Raw genomic sequence first — 24,087 nt, forward strand, 5'->3', positions numbered from 1 at the left:
ATCGGAAATCTCGTTTCGATATCAAAAACAAAAAAAACGTCCGTCCTATTTAAACTCCATTTTAAAAACTGACTGACTGCACTTCAGCCAGAACCACGTCTTACGACCGAGAGATAGGTGGTTAAAGACTGTGACGGAATCAATACGACAATTCGGAAAAGTCTCGTGCACCCTGAGTACACGGAGCGAGCCAAGGATGACCGCCTTCTGCATTTTTCCCGCATGTGTTTTAGCATATTGTTGACACGCAGGGATGATTTTCACGCTATTCACCAGTGGATGCATGACACCTCCAAGAGCGCCGATAATAAGGATGATTAGTTTGACAGAATATACCGGGTGCAATCGTTGCATTTAGAGCCGCATTGTGCCTTTGGATGTAGGTCGTATTTGTGCTAGATGCTCAGGGTGAGCATTGCATGCCCTAGAGCTATCATGGGGAATGTCTTGGTTCAAAATATGGTGAAGGTATGTTAAGGTATGGTGACGGTATGTTAAGGTGGAAATGACACTGTCTTGACACGCCAAAAAGAAACCCTCTATGCCAGACTTCAATCCGGGTGATTTAAGGAAAGCAGAAGTTAGCTCACACGACATTGACCGATCCTCCACATTTCTGTGGAAGATGCTGTGAATCCTCTTATCGAGGAGCTAGCTGTTCACGGAAATTTTTATCCTGTGCTTTTTATCCGGGGTTTCAGGAGTGAGTACTCGAGATAGATAAGATTTGATGCATTTTGCTCACCCCTAATTCTGAAGTTAAGTCCCAGTGTTTCAGCAGTCTCCTCCGCTGCTTTGTCCGCTCTTTGTTTTTAGCATAGATCTTAAGGTCATCCATGTAAAATACATGAGAGACCTTGTACTTTCGATTTGCCATGGTGACAATAATGTGACGCAAAAGAGGAGTGGGCTCATGGTGTCGTTTTGAAGGACACCCCTCTGACAGGTGACCTTGTTATTTGTCACACGATTTTTTCCAGATGAGATAGTAAATCTGGTTTTCCAAAGCGGCATCAATCTCTCTATGCGCCTAACGATTTTCGGATGGACCTTTAAGCTTTCCAAGAGACCTATCATTTAGGATAGCTGTGAATATGTTATACAGTGTGTTCACACAAGTGATTGGCCTGTAATTCTTTGGGTCAGGTAAGTTGCCCATTTTCGACAGGAGTACTGTGCGCCCTTCCACCAACCACACCCCGGAATTGTTTCTTCCGAACTTAAATATTAGGTAAAAATACGGGCCAAATGCTGATGGCTTGAAGGAAACTTCTTTCACCAGAATGTCTTGATACTATGTGGCCCCGGAGCGGAATAGTTCTTCATACCACTTAATACTTTTTTCACCTCCTCGACAGTAGTGGGTGGTTATTCTTCCTCCGGTGTTATGAGGGCATCACACATCTCCTTGAAGCTATTTATGTTCTCTGAGTCTTCGTCCAGTCTATGCTGCATTTCGTAGTCTTCTCACCAAAATACTTCGACCTCCTCTGGTTTGGGCGGGTGGTCGACAGTAACTGGAGGGTCTTGTAAGAGTCGATATGGACCAGAGAGACACTTTTAGTTTTCTCTGATCGTATTCGTATTTTCTCGACAATATGCTGCCTGATGGTCAGCAGCTTTGACTTGTTAAGTGTGTGATAACGGATACGGAATTCGCGCGCGATCTTTCGATCCTTGGCGGTAAAATTCTTGCCAGGTGTTATGTAGTCAATCACACACTGAATGCAGAATGCGTACTGTGTTGTCCAACCTATTTTTATGGCGAGTTGATGCATTCGTCTTTTGCTCTTATGATTAACTGTTGATTTTGTTTTACGGTTCACATCGGCCAAAGCTCTCGCTGCATTATACACACAACAATTGATAGTCCATAGGTCGGATTCTTTGGAAAATTTGCCTCAAAGCTCGCCTTCCATTCCATCCAGATCTTTACGCTTGAGAGAAACCCGGATGTTGATATTTCTCCAGGTCATAAAACACTGCTCTACCTCTAGAGGATGACTCTCATAGAATAGCTGCTTCGCTTGGATAGCTCCTTGTTTGGAGTAGCTCGACATGGTTTTGCAGACCTTGATGCGAAAAGTGCGAAGGCTCTGGGTGTTTCTCGCACCACAGAGCATGCAGTCGTGCCATGGTACCCCATTCAGACACTCTAGCAAGTCGTGATTTAGTTGCTCCGTACACCTAAAGGTCCCGAGATTCTGCTGATTCATTGCATTGATTCCATCTTCATTGGCTTCCCCAGCTCTAGAGTGTTCGGCATTTTTGGCCGATCCATTGTCGGGAGCCCTGAGCGTTCCATTGTTTTGAACCGCACTTACTACAACAATGTTTGGTGTTGTCATTGTTGTTCCCACGAGAATCTAGGAAAAGGGGTTCTTCCATCCTTGTAGAGCCCCGCATACAAAGATAAGGCTGCCTACTCTGAGAGTTTCACTTTCTCATATATGTAAGTGGTAATATTCGCCGCAAAGATGTGCCGTTAACTTATGGAGTTTTGCACTTACTCCCAATATATAAGTTAGGTGGACTGAATGGGATTCAGATTTTATAATTATATTACATTTCTGTAACGTACCTTTCTACCTTGTGCATGATGTTAATAAATTTGTATGCTGCAAAAAGTATGACCCAAAATTTCTGTACATTATACACAGAATGTAAAAAATGGTTATACTAAAATATTGAATAATGTACATTTATACAACAAAGAAAAACTTTGTTCAATTTCTTTTTATTTACATTTATTGTCAATAAATGGAAAAATACTAAAATAAAGTAAATAAAATTCTAATCACTATTGAAAATAGTTAGATATTTCGCATCTGTGGTGCTGCTTGGGTCGGAGAAGAGAGCCTCAGGCCCGCGTGTACCACCACCCTCGCTTTGCAGCCGAAATAGAACATGTCTGCTCTTAAGTATTCTGGCCAACGTTGGGATAGTCACTCGCGATTACACCATCGTGGTAGTAGATCAAAGTAAAATGAGGCGGGAGAAAATTAGCACCAGATAAAAACTCATCCAAGAAAAAAAAGAAATGAGTTTTGCATACGTGGCCTCTTTTTTTGAATGTCGCAAAGGTGAAACGCTGTACGTCTATGAAGAGGGGGGCAAACTTTTTCGCTGGACGCGTAGTGAGGAACACATTTCGTTCCTGCAAGAACCATGCTCAAAATATATCACCCATGTCATTCTGGAGTCAGGCGCTTTCAAACATACAGCGGAGACAATCATAGATGGTCTTCTTGATTGCCCCGCTCCTGTATCTCTGCGTGTTGTTAACGCACTTGCGTGCGACAATGGTCTATTTGCCTATTACATTTCAATGACCTTCTCCAACATATTTTTGATGCATTAGATGGCCGTAGCTCCGGCCCAAAAATCTTACACAGTCATTGCGTTTCAATCGGTCGATTGCATGCGCAAAATATTGACTCAAGCCACCTCAAGTCGTTCAAAGTTACCTTCACAAAAGTTCAGATGCAATCCAGTCAGAAAACTGCGAATCGATTCTTACAATCTCAGATCCCGGAAACAGCAATCATTTTCGGTGGCTTACAATAGTCAACCACATTCTAAGATTATACATTTGAAGTCAGCGTTCTCGAAAATCTAAATAATGACAATATTGTAAAGATTCTCAAATTTTTCGATTTTTGTTTCACCATATTGGATTCGTCATTTTTTATTCTTAAATTCTGCTGATCGATTTTTAAACCTATTTGTCTCGGAAGGGGAATGCGCTACGCTATTTTTCCTGGCAAGTTTAAATTCTGCATTAAGAAATCTATCAAATATGGTATCTTGCATTAAAAGAAACTTTTTGTAGCTCTGGTACGGCATTACTCCGGGAAAACTTTTATCTACAATTTTCTCGTTCGTGCATTTAAGGACATGTGATACTTTGTGGTGTAAATTGGGTTTAGTTCCCCTGGGGTTTTGTCCACAAAAATTAAAATGTTTTAAAACTCAATTCGGAGATGATTTAAAATAATATAACGCACATTCCCGAACTGTTTTTTGAGGGAAAATAATAAAATATTTTTGTTTGCTGAATACAATTTTCATGCATCTGCTCTATTTGGTTAGTTCCGGGACATTAGTTGCTATGTTCTTTTTTCTTGTACCAAGTTTTAGGTTAAAAATATTTTGTAGTTTGAAAATAAATCTGGGGAGAATTCTAACACTCATAACTTCAAAATACACACATTTGTGCACATTAATCAAATTTAACAAAATTATTACCTTTTTAATTATTCAACAAACAAAGAGTTCGGGGACGTCCGTTAGCAAGCTCGCTATTGTTCCCCAGATGTTTAAGACAAAATCTTTATTATTCTCAGAAAAAAGCCGGGGGAACCTAACACTGGTAAAATCGATTACTTTCTAAGTATTACATTTCCCTAATGAGCTTTCACCTTGTTCTTAAAAGTAAATTTTCTATAATAGCCACTGTGTTCCGCCACTCGCCTGTGTCGCAAGTAGCGCTCCGCCGCCCATGAGAAGACCATAAAAGTACGGCTTGAGAGACCAAGACAGGCATATACCCTAGGGCTTTGACCCAAGCTCTTTTCCCTGGCTTCGCACCAACCCTTGTCTGTCTATTAGACCCGCCACCGACTACCCTACATTTTGTTTAGCCCCAGGTACGCCCACCCCTGCGCCCTTACACGTAATTTTAAATTTAACGAATTTACTCACACGTTCAGAATAATACACGAACTTCCATGTACATAATGTTAGAAGTGAATATTCCCTTTAAGTTTTTAAACACTTTGCTTACTTTTTTGTAATTTTAGTCGCACTTTCCTAGGTCAAAACTTCTTACCAAACAGTGCTAGGACATGCCTGGGCGTAGGCAGGTCTCTCCAGCAGTCATAGCCACTAGCATCGGTTAATAATTGCAGTAAGAACGGAAACGTTAAAGTGCATGAGAAAGTGTAGTTTCACACCTCTCCTCTCAATCTTAATAATAAGTACTCGATCAAAACTATTGATTAAAAAGTGTTAATAAATTCGAATAATAAGCCATACTGAATGAATTAGCTAGTTAACATTGTGAGAAAAGCCCATTAAAGCTATTACTAACCGACTTCTGTCGTCAAAAATGATCATTTTCACCTTGTACACTTGAATTTCAAATAATTCACTAAGAAAGTAATGAAATAAGATTAAATGAAAAATGGGGTTAAAAATATAAGTGTAAGTAAGTAAGTGTAAGTAAGTAAGTAATTAAATGCACTGTTCTGCATTTATATAGTCGGCACTCCATGTGGATATCATTGGAAAACTGCTTTGTGACATCGATCACTTGCTGCTGTTTCTGGGCTGAACTAGCGTACAGCTTCAGGTCATCCATGTACAGGAGATGGGTCACTTTATGATCATCCTCATTATCATGAATTATGAACCCATGAGACATCCTGTTTAGTGTTTTGTTCAAGAGGTTCAGCGCTAAACAGAACCATAGTGCACTGAAGAAATCTCCTTTAAATGTACCCTTCGTAATGCGGATTGATCTAGTTATCCTTGATTGTCCATGATCAAAATGCTTGATTCTTGTACACCAGAGCCTCATTATACGACCTAGAAAGTCAATAATGCGTGGGCAGACTTTGTAAAGTTTTAAGACTTCAAGCTTTAGTCATAGCAACAGCGTCTATAGTGACTAGATCTTTACAGCCTTGTGAGTTTTTACAACATCTTTTTTGTTCTTTTTTAAGGATGTCATTCTCATCGGATTTTGAGCGCCTGGTTTTTTGGATAATATATACGTAGTACCCTGGAGCATAAAGCCTGGCATCAGATCTGGGTGTTCAATGATCTTCTGAAAACACCTTGCCAACGCAAGATGCACACTCATTAGGTACTTGTACCAGAAGTTGTGCAGCATGTCCAGGCTTGGAGGTTTCCACTTACTTGCCCTTTTCAAGACCACTGAATCGTCCAAAGCTGTGATGTTTGTCAGTTGAATTTCAGGGTTATTGCTTGCCCTTGCTTTCTCCAGTTTGAACTACGCAGTGTCCAAATTGCATCTCTTCATTTTTCACCAAAAACCCGACCAGTAGTTAGTCATATCTTCCAATCGAGGGACTTAGATGTCTTTCTGGTGATTTAGATTTACACTCAGTTCACGATAGATCCTTCTTTCATCTGTCGGAAAGTTTCTATTTCGTTGCCTTCGTGCACTACTATTCTTGTACCGACGCAGTCTGGCAGTAAGCACAAGTCTGTGCCGTTAAAGTCTATAATCTCTTCCACTATTGCTGGTGTTAATTTCTCGATGTGCCGAGGGTGGATGATTTTAGTAACATGGTTTGTTAGCTTTCTGGTTCTATTTCTTTTTTATATTGAGTTAATTGACCCAATTTGCACCTTACTTTGTTGACATCCATATCCAACCTGATCTTCCATGATGGATCTCGATCCTTGCTTGTACAAAAACTGCATTTGGTAGCATTTGATAGCAGAAACTTCCATTTTGATAGGAGCTATTTCAACAGATGAAAGCAACCTGTTTACAGATATTAAGCTTTTCTTATCTGTCAGGATCTGCTCATTTATTTCTGTCGCTAGCTCTGTGTATTTAAGTAAGAAGAATCTATGATGTTCTCTCCTCACACGTTGTCTACATTTCTCTGCTAAAGAATAAACACCTCTGTCCATAGGGTAAGTTCATTTTCGTCGCATTTTTGCATGCTGAACTTTTGCTTCTGCCTCTGGTTATATAAGGCCATCCACCTCTGGAGGTTGTGGTGGTGTTGGATCATCAATAGGTTGAGGAAGAACATCAATTGGTTCTGCATGATCGTATGACGCGGCTTTCTCTAACTGATGTTCATTGCCGTCGTTTTTCCATGCCAAATTAACCTATCGTTTAATCTCCACTGCTCGGTCTTCTGTGACGTGTAGATTAGTCCTGATGTCCTTCACCTTAGCGATACGATCTCTTAGTGTGACTTTCTGTATATTAGGATACTTTGCAGCAAATTTAGTTCTTAAATTGTATCCTTCTTCCATTTTCGATTCAAACTTCGAACTTTCGTATTAGCAACGCACCAATTCAGTTGATGTTCCACTGCTTATCGTTTATCGCAGATCTTCTTTCTGGCCAACTGTTTAATAAGTTAGATCTGCCTGATTATCTTGCAGCTCACCATCGTACAGTGGTCCAGAAATGAATTTTCGCGTACAAATTAAGCTAGAGGTCGTAATTTTTGGTCGATTTTAAAGTTTAAGAAAAGAAAATACTTTAAGAAAATAAAAAATAAAATGATTAAAGCTAAAATTTTCCTGTTATAAACAAATATACATTTATAGAACTTTTATAGGATTAAATTTTTTCTCTTCATGAAACATCATCTTCAAACACACCACGAAGACTAGCTGCTGCGAATGACTGTAATATTATCTAGCTGAGCATTTTTTTTTCAACAATTAAAATTGTTATTAATGTATTTTATTCTTTATTAATGTATGTATTTTTGTGTTCTTACGAGAAAGTACTATTTTTTCACAAAGCCTTGCTGGCCGATGACTTTTCTATATTATCTAGCTGAGAACTTTTATTTTAAATCAAGCATTTCAATCGTACCATACTAGAAATGCAAAGTCTGCATTTAAAGAAGATTCACTTCGATTACTCGAAATATCGATAAATAAAAGATGTAGTGGGTTTGCTTACCGAGAAGGAAAGTAGGAGGTGTGCGCCGAGATAGAAGGGTTAGACACAAAATAAAACACACGAGGTAAAAGTAATGAGGGGATTTATTACCACTTACAGTAATTAGTAAGATCCGAACGTACGTGGTGATAATCCCTAGGTTTCAGGGTGGTTGTCGATACGACAAGGATCGAGGGCGGTTGTCTGTGACGGTTTCCCCAAGATGTGGTACGGTAAAGGGCGTCAGAGAGCACACACTCGGCACTTAGGGCCTTTCGCGAAAAAGCAATGGCGAGCGAGGCGTACTAGCAGGACCATACTGCGCTCTATTCTATGGTAACAGTTCTGTTACACCCCCTTCCCCGATAGTTTTGAAAAGAAAAAAGGTTTATATACAATTTTGTAATTCTGCGTTCCTCCTCTAAGGTTTTTCCTTAATAGTTTTGAAGCTTGTCCTCATTTATGTTTCGATTTTCTTATGAGTAATCTGTCTATTTGAGTCTGGAGTTGTGAAGTTTGACTAAATTTAAACCATTTTTCGTTGGAAAAAAGATTATTTTGTATATGGTTTAATTCAACTGTTAATTTTTTGGAGAATTGTTTTCGTAGTTCTTTGAAATTGTTCCCAGTTTTGTGCTGGAAGTTCCTGTTCTCTCAATGTTTTTCGCATCTGATCCTCCGTAATGATTATCTTCTTTCTGAAACTAATATACAAAGAGAAACGAAAAACATGTCCGTTTAGTCGATTGTCGTGTAAAATTCTTGTTTTGGGAGTCGATTGTCCTTTAAGTCTGTTTTCCTTTTCTTTTGAGTTGAGTTACTGTTGTTTCATCAACTTGCAAAAAAAAGGCAATCCAATTTAGGCTGTGTAATTTAGTTTCTTAACACATAGAGTGGTTTGCTTTCTATTATAAGATTTTAAGTTCTGCGTTTTGATGTAAGTACTTTGGTATTTTCTTTTTCCTAAAAGGTAAAGTTCCGCCCTGTCTAATTTTGTCCTTAAAATCTAATAAGTCATATTATTTAGGTTTTATTGAGCCAGTTTTTGAGTTTTGAGTTAAATATTGTTATTAATGCTATTGATCCCTTGCCATTTTGCCATATTTTGAGTATAACTATCCTAACCTAAGTTCATTAGTGTTTAATGCTTCTATTCGCCGGTATTTGCACTAGCGTTTTCTAACTTAAAATCATTTAAGTTCCATTCACCTATACTTTTTCCTTTAAGGTTTTTTAATTCTTATATGGTTGGGGAAATTTTCTTTTTGGTAATTAAACGTCGTTCGTACGTGTCGTAAAGCTTACCTGCTTTTTTGTCTATCTTATTTGATACTTTTGTTCCTACTTTTAGTACCCTATATATTTGTCTACGCTTTGAAACTCTATTTCGCCTTCGTTTTCTAAACTTTATCTTTATCTTTTTGCTAGTATTTATTGCAAAGTGCAAATCATCTATATGTTCGTCTCAGGTGGATGATCGCTATCCAGGTAGGTTTTAATAATTTGTTTAATTGTTCTATTATAGCATTCGGTTGGGTTTGCTTGAGGGTAATATTTAGGTGTTTTAGTGTGCCTAATTCCGACTTTTTCGGGTTATTCTCTAAGTGTTTTACTTACAAATTCGGCCCCGTTGTCGGTGTGGAGAATCCGCGGTGTTCCCCAACGTGAGATCACACGTTTGTAAAATTTTTACTCTAATGTTATACCATAGGCTTTTTTAACAGGAATAATTTTTACCCATTTTGTAAATAAATCTACGAACACTAAGATATATTGGTTTTTTCTCTGTTTTTGTAATCGGTAATGGTCCCATGACGTCTGCAGCAATCATGGTCCATGGTTCTTCCACTATTCTTTTTCCCATTAGTCCTAATTTTGGTTGGTTACTCGGTTTGGTTCTTTGACATATTTCTCGATTTTTGACGTACTTGATTATTTCGGAATACATCTCTGGCCAGAAGTAGTACTCGAAAATTCTCGTTTGCGTTTTTTCGGAGCCTAAGTGTCCTGCTTGTATGTATCGTGATTTTCTTTCAAAACCTGTGTGCGTAATTTTTTAGGTACGACGAGTTTCCATGGGTTAGAGTCTGGTAAAAGAGTAGATTTTAATGGGTCAGTTCTGTAAAAATAGAGTTGCGAATCTCTGATTCGCTATGTGTGGTATTCTTCCGGTCTTTTTTTAACTTGTCTGATTTTTCTTGAGTACCAGTCGTCTATTATGTCAGTTATTTCCGCTTTTGGTTTTTCTACGCTACAAGCTGACGCAAATGCTATATTTTTAACTGGTTCTTCTGATCTCGAAAAAGCATCAAGGACGAGATTTGAACTACCTTTTCGGTATATGACTTCCTAGTTATACTCAAGAAGTTCCAGCTCCCACCTGGCTAATCGGCCAATGGAGGTATTTAGGTTTTGGAGCCACTTTAACGCTAAGTGGTCTGTGATTACTTTGAAATTATACCTTTCTAGATATGGCCTAAATTTTCGGATGGCCCAAACTACCGTTAGGCATTCTTTATCAGTTGCTGAGTATCAAGATTCTGCCCCGTTTAAGCTTCTACTTGTGTATGCTATTACATTATTTATACCGTCAATCGTTTGCGTGAGTACCGCTCCCAATCCTGTGTTAATGTAAATGTTTAATATTTTTAGGTTTAGGGAATACTAATATTGGTTGAATTTTTTCATCATCTATTGGCAATCCTTTATCGTTAACTTTAAAGCCTAAATATTTGATTTCTGAGCAGCCGAATTCACATTTGTCCGGACTGATCGTTAAATTTGCATCATTTATTTGATCTAGTATGATGTTTAAGTATTTTAAATGGTCATAGAAATTTTCAGTATAGTTTTTTATTTTGGGGGTTGGTTGTAGTTGGAAGTTGCTAGAGGAATTTCGCTGTCTTGTAACCCTGAACTGCTATTTGTATGCTTTCCAGTACTTTGGAGATTAAAGCTACCTCCAAATTTCGGGTTTCTATTTGATTTGCCATCTCCTTCCTCTTTAATCAATAATTTGTCCCTAATATTTACATTTTTACTTTCCTTGATTGCCTTGGCTCTAATTTCAGGTTTAATTTCTATTTTGTTTTTCGTTATAGGGAGGGTTAGCGAGTTTGGATATGCTTCCATAGGATAGCAGGTGGGAGGACTCCCTGGTAAACACCAAGTTTCTGAGCCATAGCTTAGGGTCAACCGTAGGGCTTTTAGCATGTCCGTGCCTAAAATACCTACTGATTTAAGTGTTGGGACTAACCTGAACATTAAATGCTTTGTGCGATTACCGATGATAATTGGGATTACTACCTGACCAATTATATCGACTGTTTCGCCGTTCGCAAACATCAACTTTCGCGAGACAGGTTTAAAAATTGAAAATTTTGAATTCTGGATTTTTTCCAGCAATTCCTTGCCAGCGTATGAATGTGTAGCACCAGTATCGACTAAAATTCGAAATAAACTACCTTCGAACTTTGTCACTAGATAAAAGCGTGTTTCCGTTATTTCATCTTTATCCGAATTTAAAAATTCTGACGCTTCGGTATTAGGTTGAGAAATTTTCTGCCCTAATACCCGCCCTTTCAGTTTCCCTGATTGTACTCATAGTATGGACATTATCTTTTGGTTTTTATTCCCGTAATTTGGATTCTGAGAATTTTGTTTATTTTCATTATTATTTCCTGAAATATTTTCCGCCTTTTCTGTTGGGAATTCGATCATTGGACTGTTTAGACCTTTAATTGAGCCTAATATTATTTGGTTAAACGCTGGTAACATTTGGTTGTAAGGATCGAATGGATATTTTGGTCTATTGTTTTGGAATCTAGGTTGGAAATGTGATTGGAATCTCGGCAGGTTTAAAATTTTGAGAGGATATGGATTGTGGATTTTTTTGCTTGGGCGCTAGGTGTAGTGGGTTTGCTTACCAAGGAGGGAAGTAGGAGGTGGACGCCGAGATCGAAGGTTTAGACACAAATTAAAATACGAGGTAAAAGTAATTAGGGGGTTTATTACCACTTACAGTAATTAGTAAGATCCGAACATACGTGGTGATAACCCCTAGGTTGCAGGGTGGTTGTCGATAAGACGACGAGGATCGAGGGCGTTTGTCTGTGACGATTTCCCCAGGATGTGGTACGGCAAAGAGCGTCAGAGAGCACACACTAGGCACTTAGGACCTTTCGCGAAAAAGCAATGACGAGTGAGGCGTACTAGCGAAGACTGACGACGGTACGTTCCGTCGCCCATAACTTCGGGACCCGTCGGGGGGTTTCAGCTCGTCTCGAATGCAGCTCAGCAACCCTTTCGTGCAGGGCCATACCGAGCTCTATTCTCTGGTAACAGTTCTGTTACAAAGAACGTTAACCGTATTTTGTTTTTCGATACTTATTTTATAACCTCTAAATTTCCAAGTTCTGATGCAAGTGTCAATGTCGTGTATTTTGCTGTCCTATTATTTAATTTAAAGTTTCGATTTAATTGTCAATTAAGAGCATCGGCTTTGTAGCTTTTAGGATTTAATGTGAAATCATTCCATTATAAAATAAAGAACTATGCGACATGTATTAGATCTTGATGATAAAAAGGTGGATGTTTTATTGTGGTTTTTCAAAAATAAGTGCTACTTAAATGCGCAAAAGATTCAAGCGTTAAACCTAAAATTATCACGATTTTTTTTTACCAAACTTCATGAAGAGATGGAAGGTTTCATTTTATAAGAAAGAAATTTCTTTCATGAAAAATGAGTCTTGGTTAAATGGCAACTTTGTAGTTCCATTAGCCTCTCCTGATGGAGATAAAAAATACAGTGAAAGAAACTCAAAGAATTTTGAGGAATGTTCTAAAAGAAACAAAAAAAGGAGAGCAGAGAAAAAGCTCTTTTAGATTTAGGATCTCTGATTGAGGTTTGATATGACTTTGTTAAGCAATCTGACATTAATATTGAAAACTCAGCTGAAATGACTTCAGATAGTTGTGAATCGTGAAATTTATCAAGAGAAAATCTCACCTTCGAAAATTTACCGCAAGGTATAGATAGGCAAACGTTACCTATTCATGTCGATAAAGCTTTGGCCTTATAAGCCTCAAGCGTGGCCACACAGCCATTTCTGCTAGGACTTCAACTTCATTCCTCCTGTGCTTGGGCAATTCTTTTGCTTGGTGAGAGTTTAGCTTTGAGCCCAAGAGTGTTTTAGCCTGCCTGCAGCCATAGACCAAACCTCATTCTCTCTGATGTTCCTCGGTCAGCCTACTACTAATATCTTCAGTGACTAACCTACCCCGAAATGCTTATAATTGACTCGGGTTCAGTAAAATTTCCTTTTGCTGCTAGCCTTGCTAGCCTGTCCGATATCTCATTGCCTTTGATGCCGCTGTATTCAGGGATCCTAAGCAGAGTGACTCGGTTTTCTTTCGCTAGCTTAGTCAGTGCCTCAAAGCACTCCCATGCTAATAGCGACGGGGACGTTGTTCCATTCAGGGTCATTGTAGCAGCCCAGCTGTGATAGCAGATACGAATGTTTCTTTTATTGCCATACTCCTTTGCCTTATAGGCGCACTGGAGCAGCGTCATAATCTCAGATTGTAGAATTGCTATTTTGAAGGTTGAGACGAGTCGACATTTTGTCCCTGAGCATGCTCAGTGTCAAACTCCTCGCGATGTCGATTGGTATCCGCATTACTGTCGAGGTAGTGCTGTCATTTACCATATTTAGTGTCTAGGCCTTCTTTGCAACCACGGCCTTGATGATGATATGGAAGGGCTCCAAACCTATTAGTGGCCCCAGAGCCATAGTGGGTGTTGACTTCGAGGTATATCGTCGGAATGGCCTACAACGTGGTGGCCCTGACTCGCGAGAAGATGAAGCATTTCATCCACTTCCAGGCACCACAGCAGTGTAGTAAAAGGCTCTTTCGATATTCACAAAGGTTCCAATCAAGAGGCCTTTCTGCTTAAGTTATCCTTCGAGTACGTTAACTGCTGTGCTTAGATTGCTCTGCGGGCTGCAGATCATTCCTGTGCCGATTCCAAAAATTGGGGATCGGGGTTCAGGGATCCAGAAGGCCCGTGTGAGCTAGGCGCTTTCTCGCTTCTACTATACTACAATTATGCATACCAGAAAAGCCCGTTTATAGGGATTCTATTCAAATCACCCAGGAGAGCCTGTTTATAGGGATCCTTTCATCCATATCCATACAGATGCAGGTCGAGGTCTGTTTGACCCCTAGGTCTCACACGCTTAAGCTTCCCAACCAACTACAATGTCTTACAACCCCAAGGGGAGGATAGTGAGAGTGATTGTTAGCCAAAAATGTTATAAATCAACAACAATCATAATTTTTATAATCAATTGTTCACAAATTTTTGAATTTGTGGTTTTTTCTATTTCAGATTTTACTTTATCATCTGAATTGATGTAGATATTCCTAAAATTATTATATGTTTGAATATTATATTAGCTAAAATACCACAATTGTTGATTTTGTAAACAAATGAAAGAAGTTACTATAAAACTTTGGAGTGGAGAATAATTTTGTGCGCGCTGTTGCTGCTTAACAATTTTGTGCACGAGATTTGCGTTCATTATTTCTATGCAAAATTAACAATATACAATTGTTATTATTTGGTTCCAAGTATCACGGAATTTCCAGGTATTTAAAAAATTTTATACTTTTTGTTGAACAAAATTTGTTCTCATCTAGTAATGTGGCAAATAAAGTAGGTCTAACTTTTGTTCGCTAATTTATGAATAACAATTTTTTATATTCTGATTCATGAGAGTGTAATGTAATCGTCCAAATTTTCGATCTCTGGTTGTTAAGGGGTCTTTACGTTTTGGCAATCACAGAATCCGAAAATCATACAATTTGATCTTTGTATCTCTGTATGTATGGTTACCTGAATGTTGTAGCCACGCTAACTTTTGAAGGATTTGTCTAATTAAGTTATCCTTTCATACACTTCTTAAGTTTCTCAAAATGAAGGCTAAGTTCGTTAAGCAGATATTTCCAACCAAAATAAAAAAATTTAGAGTATTTTCAAAATTTGAAAAACAAATTTTTTTCAAATTTAAAGTTTGTTGCCAATGTTTGTTATAAATCGGTAGAAGATTTGCAAATGCTGAGTTTTTCTGATATTGTGGTAAAATTTGAGGTGAGTGGATTGTGGAAGTGTGTAGAAGGGTCTGGATGTGAGAGATTAATTGAGGGATTGTGAGATTGCAAAGGGGAGGTAGATATTTTGGAGGATTGAGACAGATTTGTGTAGAAGTTTGTTTGGAGATTTGTGACAGGGTGGGAGGACTGTCTTAACGGATTGGTAGTAGCAGGGTTGAGTAGCGACAAAGAAAGGCGATACAGGTATCAGACAGCGACAGTAGATAGCGGCAGGAAAGTATAGAAGGCGGGAAAGTTTGAATTTGATTCATGGCTAGCGGAGCGAGTATCTCCGCGGAAGAAACAGAATAAGAGCATGAAGTGTTCAGTACGCCAAAAGAAGAGATGAAGGAAAGGAAGGCAAGGGGGAAGTACAAAAAAACTATAGAAAAGGAAAGATTAAGAGCAAATAGCGTAGGGTCAACAGAAGCATTTATCAAAAGGAAGAGAGGGGAGAGGGAAATCAGTGAAGAGAAAGAAGATATCGGGGTGAGCGTAAAATATCAGAAAATGTTTAGATCACCGCCGGAAAAGCAGAGTTGGGTAGGGAAGAGCGATAATAGTAAGGGTGCTGACGGTAGCGGAGATGAAAGTGAAGTGTCGATGAAAGAGGAAAGACTAAAGGAAATTTGAGAAAAATGATAGAGGTAATGGGGATTTCTGAAGAAAAGCACGAGAAAAGGGGAGACGAATTAAAGAAGAAAATTAGGCGGAAAATGGCTGCAGTTAAGAAAGAAATAAAAAAATGGGAAGAAATCAGGGAAAAGCTAGAAAAGAGGATGCAATCATTGGAGCAAAAACTAGAGAAGCAGGAAGAAGTTAATAATACAAATGTAGAGGAGATGAGAGGTAGGATGAAGAAACTTGAAAGCCCGAACGGGGATTGTGGTGGGGGCGAGAGTGGGAATAAGGAGATGGAAAGGCTGATAAAATAGAACAGAATAGAAAGGAAAAAGAGGGAAGGAAGAAAATTAAACATAGTGATAAAGGGTGTAATATTAGAGGGGAAGGAGCTGAAGGAAGCGGTGGACGAAGTACTAAAAAGGATTGATGCTAAGGTAGAGATAGAGGAAATGCGAAATGTAGGAAGGGAAGTGCGAAGAGGGGAGATAATGGTACTGATGAAACTAAAGAAATGGGAACATAATAGGGAGGTTATGACCAAGAAGAGGTAGTTCAGAGAGAATAGAGGATGATCTGACATGGGTAGAAAGGAAGATGCAGTATAAATTAAGGAAAATAGCGGAAGAGGAAAGAAAAAAAGGAAAGAGAACATGGGTTAAGTATGGGAGAATTGAGATGGATTGAGTATGGTGGGATTGGGATGAAGAAAGGAAATAGATAGTAAGAAATGAGGTGCAGGGAAACTAGAAGAGGAAGGAACGGCAGGTAGGAAAATATGAAATAGAAGGAAAAAAAGATGAGAAACGAAAGTAGGGAAGAATGGAGAATTTGTTACTGGAATATAGCAGGATTGGAGAGAAAGGATAGGGAGTTTATGAGAAATTTGACACAATGGGATATAGTCATAATGATGGAGACGTGGCTAGATGAAAAGGGATGGGAAAGAGTAAGGGGAACGTTACCAAGAGATTACAAATGACAAGTGCAAAATGCAAAGAGGAAGAATAAAAAGGACAGAGCAATGGGAGGAATGGTGATGGGAGTAAGGAATGAATGTATAACAGGGAAAGGTAAGAAAGATAGGAATGAACAAAAAGAAGGAGAAATAGTAGAAGAGGCAATGATAGGAGGAGAGAAGTGGAAGGTAGTGGGGATTTATGTGAACGGTGATATGCAGGAAACAACAGAGGAGGTTAAAGAAATGATTGAAGAAAATAAAGAAGAGATTAGGATGACAATATGTAGGGATTTCAATGCGAGAACAGGAGACAGAGGAGGAAGGGAATGGGGAGAAGAGAGAGGAAGAAATTCCAAAGATAAGGTACTAAATGGGGAGGGAAAAAAGTAGTTGGAGAGCTTGGAGGAGTTGGGATGGTATATCTTAAACGGAAATATAGAAGGGCATGAGAAAGGAGAATTTACACGCGCAGGAAGTGAAAGGGGAACGGTAATTGATTATGTGATAGTGGATGATGAGGTAAGAGAGAAGGTTAAGAAACAAGAGGTAGGTGAATATATTGATTCGGATCACTTTCCCTTAATAGTGACATTAGAGGGACAAAAAAGCAACAGCAATATGAGTAAAATAGGAGCAAATGTAAAAGTGAAGGAAAATAGGATTGGTCAAGGGAAAGAGGAGAACAGTTTAGAGAAAAAATGAGAAATATTAAAATGGGAGAGGGAAATGTGGACGAGGAGATGGGAAAAATGATAGGAGAAATAAAAATAGGATTACAGTGCCCAAACAAAAATGAAGTTAGTAAAAGAGGAAGAGAATAAAAGGTTTGAGGAAGAGGCGGAGAAGGCTAGGACGGGGAAGAGGTATAAAAAGTAGTAAATAGAGAAAGAAAAAGAGTAAACCAAGATATTGAAATAATAGAATGCAAGAAATATTTTTTGGATTTGCTAGGAGGAGTAGAGAGAAAAGTTATAAAGGGAAGAAAATATGGTAGAGAAAGAGATGAGGAAGAGAACATTTCAAGGGAAGAAATAGTTAAAGTTTTAGGATTAAGGAAGGGTGGAAAGGCACTTGGTATGTATGTATGGAAATATGGATGGGAGGAACTAGAGGAATGGGCATTGATAATGTGTAATAGAGTATGGAGGGGAGAGGGGAGAGGGGTGGCCAGAGTTATGGAAAGCAGGTGTAGTTATACCAATAGTAAAGAAAGGCAAGGGATAGGAGGTTAAAGATTATAGGGGGGGTGACGTTGATGCCAACACTGTATAAAGTATATGGAACTATTTTGTCGGAGAGATTGGAGATAGAAGTTGAAGAAAAAAAGATCGTGTCACCGAATCAGATAGGGTTTAGAAAAGGAATTGGGGTAATGGACAACATATATGTTCTGAACTATCTAGTAAATAAGAGAATCAAAAGGGGAAAAGGGGCAATGATAGTAATGTTCGTGGACTTAAAGGCGGCGGTTAACTCATTAGACCGAGGAGAAATAGAAAAAAGTTATGATAAAGAAGGGGATAAGAGAGGGATTAATAAAGAGGGTATCAGAAATTTTTAGAGAGACAAAAAGCAGGGTAAAGGTAGGAGAGCAAGTAGGAGATAGTTTCTGGTTGGTGAGAGTTGAGACAAGGGTGTCCTCTGATCCCACTTTTATTTAATTTATAAATATCAGACTTGGAAGAAGAAATGAGGAGAGAGGGTTGGGGAGGAGTTAGGATTGGGAAGGGAAAGATATATACACTGGCATACGCAGACGACATGTTGTTGGTGGCAGAGGATAAAGAAGGGATGGCGGGAATAATTACAGGATTAAAGAAGTACTTAGATGGGAAAAAGCTGAATGTAAATGTAGAAAAGACAGAGATAATGAGGTTTAGAAAAAGAGGGGAAAGGAAGAAAGAATGGACAGGGAGATGGAAAGGAATAAAGTTAGAAGAAGACAGAGTATAAATATTTGGGATATTTTTTGCAAACAAATGGAGATCATACATAATATATGAGAGAAAGGATAAAAAGCAGCAGGGGAAAAAGGGGACATGGAAATTTGAGACGAAGCTGAGCGAGGGAAAGGGAGGGGAGTTGGCGAGAAAGTGTTTGATGGAGGCAGAAGAGAGGAGAGGGAGGGCGATCAAATTAACGAGATGGGAAGAAGAAAGGAGGGAGTTCTTTAATGATAGAGAAATAGAAGATGGGACTGGAGTTAACTATGAAGAATTGGAATAAAGGGAGAGGGAAAGGCAATTAATGGATAGATGGGGAGCGATTGAGGAATCAAAGTACAATAAATGGTATAAGATGATAAAAAGGAAGGGGTGCTAAAGTATTTAGAAAAGGGATGGGGAGAGAGAGGGTGGACCAGAATAGCAAGATTTAGAAAAGATTTAGATTAGAAAAGATTTAGATTGGGAAAAGAAGTAAGGGAGGGGATGTACTGGGAAAAAGAAGAGAACAGAAAGTGTAGAATATGTGAATGGGAGGAGGAAACAGGGGAGCATGTATGGGAAGGATTTAGGAGGGGAATGGAAGATAAAGGAAGCTGGCAAGAAAATGTGGTTAAGATTCTAGGGGAAGATGGATTAGGAGAAGAATGGATGAAGAAGTTAAAGGGTGCTAGAGGAGCGAATGAGAGAGAATGAAAGAATGCACATGAAAAAAAGGTAAATGGAGGTATAAAAAAGTGAAAGAAAAAGGAAACGGAAGTCGTTTAGATTAGAAGCGTAAAAATTGTGAGTAATGGTAAAGTAAAAGTTAAGTAGACTAAGGTGCGTTTGCGTTCTCATGCTAAGATTGTAAAAAAATATATATATAAACGGAAAGATTGTAAGGAATGGAAGTATGTAAACCCTTAGGGGACACATTATGAATTTAAAAAACAGTAGAAAATTTATATACTTTTGAAAATTTTCAAAATGTTTAGTAAAATAAAAAAATAAATATTTTTTAAAAAATTAGAAAATTTCATTTAAATTCATCACTAGATATCAAATATATTCAGAAACTATGTCAGTTAAATTTTTCGATTAGATGAAAATTCAAAAAGTTTGAGCTTTTCCAAAATTTGAATAGAAATTATGTATGAGTTTTAGACATTTTTTTCAAATATTCTGATACGCGTTAAAAAGAATTACAAATTATCCTAATGGCATTTTTAAATTCCATAAAACTTCAAAAAGTTATATGCTTTTCAACATTTTGAAAAATTTCTAAAAAGGAAAAAAATTTTTTATTCAATAGGTTAAGAAATATCAATCCAAATTTCTACTAGATGTAAAATATATGTTTTTCGAAACTATTATCGTGAAACTTATTAATTAGACGAAAGTTCCAAAAGTTGGACAGGAATTATCGAGCGCGGAGCTTGAGTTTCGCAATGAGAATGTAATCGTCAAAGCCATTGCTTTGAGAACATTGTTTAAAATCAAATCGAACAAATTCTGTTGCAATTTATGGCTGTAACTCCTTAGAAGTTTAAATCACAATTTTCGATTTAAGTTATGGTATTTACAATATTTGAACAAATTTAGTTAAGTTGTACGCATTAAACGTACGAAAACGTGCGTGAGAGTGTACCCGCGTACACTCTCACGCTCGTGAGTAATTTGGGAAACCATTCGAGTCCCCCGCTTGCCGCTCTTGCCCCTTTCAATGTTATACCCGCTTGTATTGTACACAGCGCGCCAGTTTAAAGCGAGAAAAAATACTCTCAAATTTTAATTACAAAAAGCAAGAACATTTTCGGGAAAAAGCGAGCTGGACGATTCTGCATAACTGCCTTTAGATTATGTGGTTAAAATATTGCGGTCAACAATTCATGCGTTTCGACGTAGTTTCTATGTGGCGAAACAGACAGGCGTTTGAGGGATACTTGGGAATACAGGCGAGTCTCCTGATTTCCGCCCCTGCCCCTTGCCGTCACTATACCACCGTGTTACTGTATAGTATAGCTGTACAGCCGTATAGATCGTGCGACTTTCAAGCGAGAAAATATACTCCATTTTCATTTACAAAGGAAACAACAACAAAAAGGACATTTTCGGGAAAAAGCGAGCCAAACGGCAAGCTTTTCTGTAATATCATTCATAAGGTTTAAGAAATCTGTATTATAATCGGGGATGGTAATGACCGTTTAGATGAAGATAATAATCTCATTACGTGAAAATATAAATATAAATTATCAATTAAAGATAACCCTCAAATTCAGAATATTACGTTTTTCTGAAATTCTAAGATTAAATATTCGTGAAAAAAGATCCCTCTCCTTCGCTCCGCTGGAAATCGAATCCAGGTCTACCGATTGCCGATCGGGTACTCTTACCACTAAGATACTGGAAAGATCGAAAGAAGAATCTTTTTTACCAGCATGCCAAATGTCAATGTTTTTTGTAATATCATTCATAAGATTAAAAAAAAGTTGTATTATCATCGGGAATGGCAATGACCGATCAGATGAGGATAATAATCACATTACGTGAAAATACAAATACACACTATCAAATTTAAGAAATCTCTCAAATTCTGAAATTTAAGTTTTTCTCAAATTTGAAACATGAATTTTATCTGAGAAAAAAGATCCCTTTACTTCGCTCTGCTGGGAATCGAATCCAGGCTTACTGATTGCCAGTTGGACGCTCTTAACACTAAGCTACTGGAGAATTCGAAAGAAGAATCTTCTTTCGCAGAGATGCCGAACGGTAACAGACCGGCCATCGGTAGACCTGGTTTCGATTACCAGCGGAGCGAAGGAGAGGGAAGTTTATTCGCGGATAAAATTGAGTTTTAAAATTTTAGAAAAACACAACTTTGAGGTTCAGGGGTATCTTATATCGATAGCGTATATTTATATTTTCACGTAATTTAATTGGCATCTTCATCTGATCAGTCATTACCATCCCCGATGATAATACATATTTCTTAATTAATATCTTTTTTCGTTATTTCATTCAGGTGGAGCTCCGAACCGTCCATTACCGCCAACGCCAGATGAAGAGGAATCAGGCGACCGCACGCTAGTCATGAAAAGAGTACGTACTTATTTCTGTTAAAATTTATTGTGAAAATTTCGTGTTTCTGACATTTTTTCTACTAGGGCCCAAAAATACGCAGACAAGTCTGCGATGTGATACATTTCTTTAAACTGTTTACAAACTTCTAATTAAACATTTTTATTCTATCATGTGAAGACTTCTCATCCTAATCCTTATCACTAATTCAGCATAAAAAACGCTATACTTGCCAGCCTTTCCCTCATCCTCAATTATCATATTTTACATTTATCTTATTAGTTTCTATTCATACTTATTCTATCTTATGCTCCCTCTTCCTTTTTTTATTAAAACTTTCTAATTCCCGCAATTGTTCCAACAGCTCTACTTTTTTCTTTTTATGTAGAATCTTTCCCATCTTTATGCTTTCATTATCTATATAATCACAATCTGCCAGCCAATATCTTCAAGTGACTCTACCTATCTCGCAGAGCATGAATTTTCTTTCATTATATTTAGCATTGCTTTTTATATTCATTATATTTAGCATTGCTTTTTTATTTTCATTCCTTACTCTAAAAAGTTCCTTATGTCTTTCTGTCAAATCTTGTTGTATCTTCATTGTCCTTCGACGCATTTCCTCCAACCATTCCTTTGTCCATCCACACCTGTTCATGTATCTTTTCCTGTTTGTCATTCCATTATCCTCTACTATTTAATTTTCTCTTTCCTTCAAGCATGCTTTCACTTTAGCTCTGCACTCCCTATCCAGTAGACGTTCTTCGTATCTGCGAGCTCTGTTACCTTTTTGCCACCGCTCCGTTCGTATTTATCACGTTTAATACTATATAACATGGTATCCGTCTCCCAGCATATATCCAATTTATCTCCCATGCAACCTTTCCCCTCTTCATATTACTCGTTGAAAAGTAAAGTGAGTCTCATCCACTGTGCCGTCTGGCAGCCTCTCTAGCTAGGATAAGGTGAAAGGGGACGTTCCTTCTGACCACCGAGCGATAGTCCCCTCGACATAAAGACTCTTGCTTTAGAGTTCACTAGCCTTTTTTGAAGGGACCTACAGTTTAAGATGGTTTCCGAACCACCAAAGCCCTGAGAGGAGTATATAGCTAATCTCCATTGGTGCCGGCAAAGGGATCGAATCCCAGTCCTTCTGCTCGGAACCCTAAAGCATAGTGCTTTAGGGTTCCGGGATTCTATCTACATAAATGTAATAATATAAACTAAAATTATCTTGATCTAATAGATTGTTTTTATCTCTCAGATTTTTGCTTTGACGATAGAAATTTAAACTTGTTATAGGAAGGCAAAGGTTCGACACTATCGCTGCCTTGATCGGTCGAAGTCCCTCACTGTTACGCACATCAAGCACGACGTAACAGAGGCGATAATATTTTCCCTACTTCGTTTCTCTCGTATAAAATGACCCTGCGTCGGAACGCAGGGACAGGATATTGGTAGATTACTTCTCTGAAATATCGATGATTATTGACAGTTTAGAGATTCCCAGCTCTAATATTAGGTAATGTTATTAATGGAAATTTATGAAATAAAACTACTATTCGGATTAATGATTGTCCGAGGACATAATCAGCTTCAATCAATAAATCAGCTGATCGCAGACAGGTATCACAGCAGCTATAGTGTACTAAGGTGCAAATTACATCATCTTAGCGTGCGAAAAAAAACTTTGTATCTAGTTATAGTCCAGGTGACTTCAAAAATGAAAACGTCAACTGTCACTACGTCCCTGAGCCGAATTTAAATTAAGGGCATTGGGTGCAGAATATTTTTTAGGGAAATCCCCTAAGTCGTTGTGTGAAAATAGGGTATTTAAAGGGTTCTACATCTCTAGGACGAGAGTGACAAAGGTTACACTATTTTCCCTATTCAGTTGCTCTCCAATAAAAAGTCCCTATGTTAGCTCGTAAGAACAGGATATTGATTTATTTTGTCTCTGCATCATTGATGATTGTTTTGATAGAGTCCTTTGTCGCTCAACTGCAAACTTTGACCGCGCGAGTCATACCAACCAAAAGCATTAATTTCTATGGGTTCATCTAATATTGGGCTACCTTTCCGCTACGGATAAGAATTAGGTTAACTTTATTTAGCTAAATTTTCAGGAGGAAACAATATCCTATTATTTTTCGAAACATTTCCTATGAAGTCAAAACTCCAGTATTTTATATTACTGTTTGTAATATAATTTAGGCTCCTATAACTTTCAAAACAAGAAATTTTAAAAGATTTTTATTTCTTTTAACACTTTTACGTTGTGCGAAAACCAGCACATAGAACATTATTCCATGTATGAAGTGTACCTGAAACATCCGCAAAAAATTTACCTCATCAGGGGCAAGGCGAAACACGCGAGAAATCATGTGAGGGATAAGCTGTCATTTAAGACACACAACGCTTTTCCCTCACTCAAGAGGAGTGGCAATGTCAATGTCAACATGTAGAAGGTGCTTAGTACCCCTGTAGCCAATCACCGATTTAAATCCATATCAGATTTAAAATATGAATAGGACAACGGAACCCGGTTGAATTCTAACCACCTAATGACAGATAATAAAAATCTCGCTAGCTTACCTAATATAAGGAAGATTCTGAGGTTGCTTAAAGCTTTAAATTTAAGGTTAACGTCATATTTTACAACAATGGAAAGTTTACAAGTA

At 38.0% G+C, this 24,087-nt stretch overlaps 1 protein-coding gene across 3 annotated transcripts in view; it reads left to right on the top strand.

Moving 5' to 3' along the window:
* The window catches only part of LOC117181506 (traf2 and NCK-interacting protein kinase), a 252,578-nt gene that overhangs the window by 155,777 nt on the left and 72,714 nt on the right, over positions 1-24,087 (top strand). For all 3 annotated transcript variants that reach the window (XM_033374255.1, XM_033374254.1, XM_033374256.1), the window contains exon 12: positions 21,351-21,427. In XM_033374255.1, the coding sequence (XP_033230146.1) occupies positions 21,351-21,427 (77 nt within the window). The remainder of the gene's footprint in view (positions 1-21,350; positions 21,428-24,087) is intronic.

This window comes from Belonocnema kinseyi, chromosome 10, assembly GCF_010883055.1.
Source record: "Belonocnema kinseyi isolate 2016_QV_RU_SX_M_011 chromosome 10, B_treatae_v1, whole genome shotgun sequence".
Classification (NCBI taxonomy): Eukaryota; Metazoa; Arthropoda; class Insecta; order Hymenoptera; family Cynipidae; genus Belonocnema; species Belonocnema kinseyi.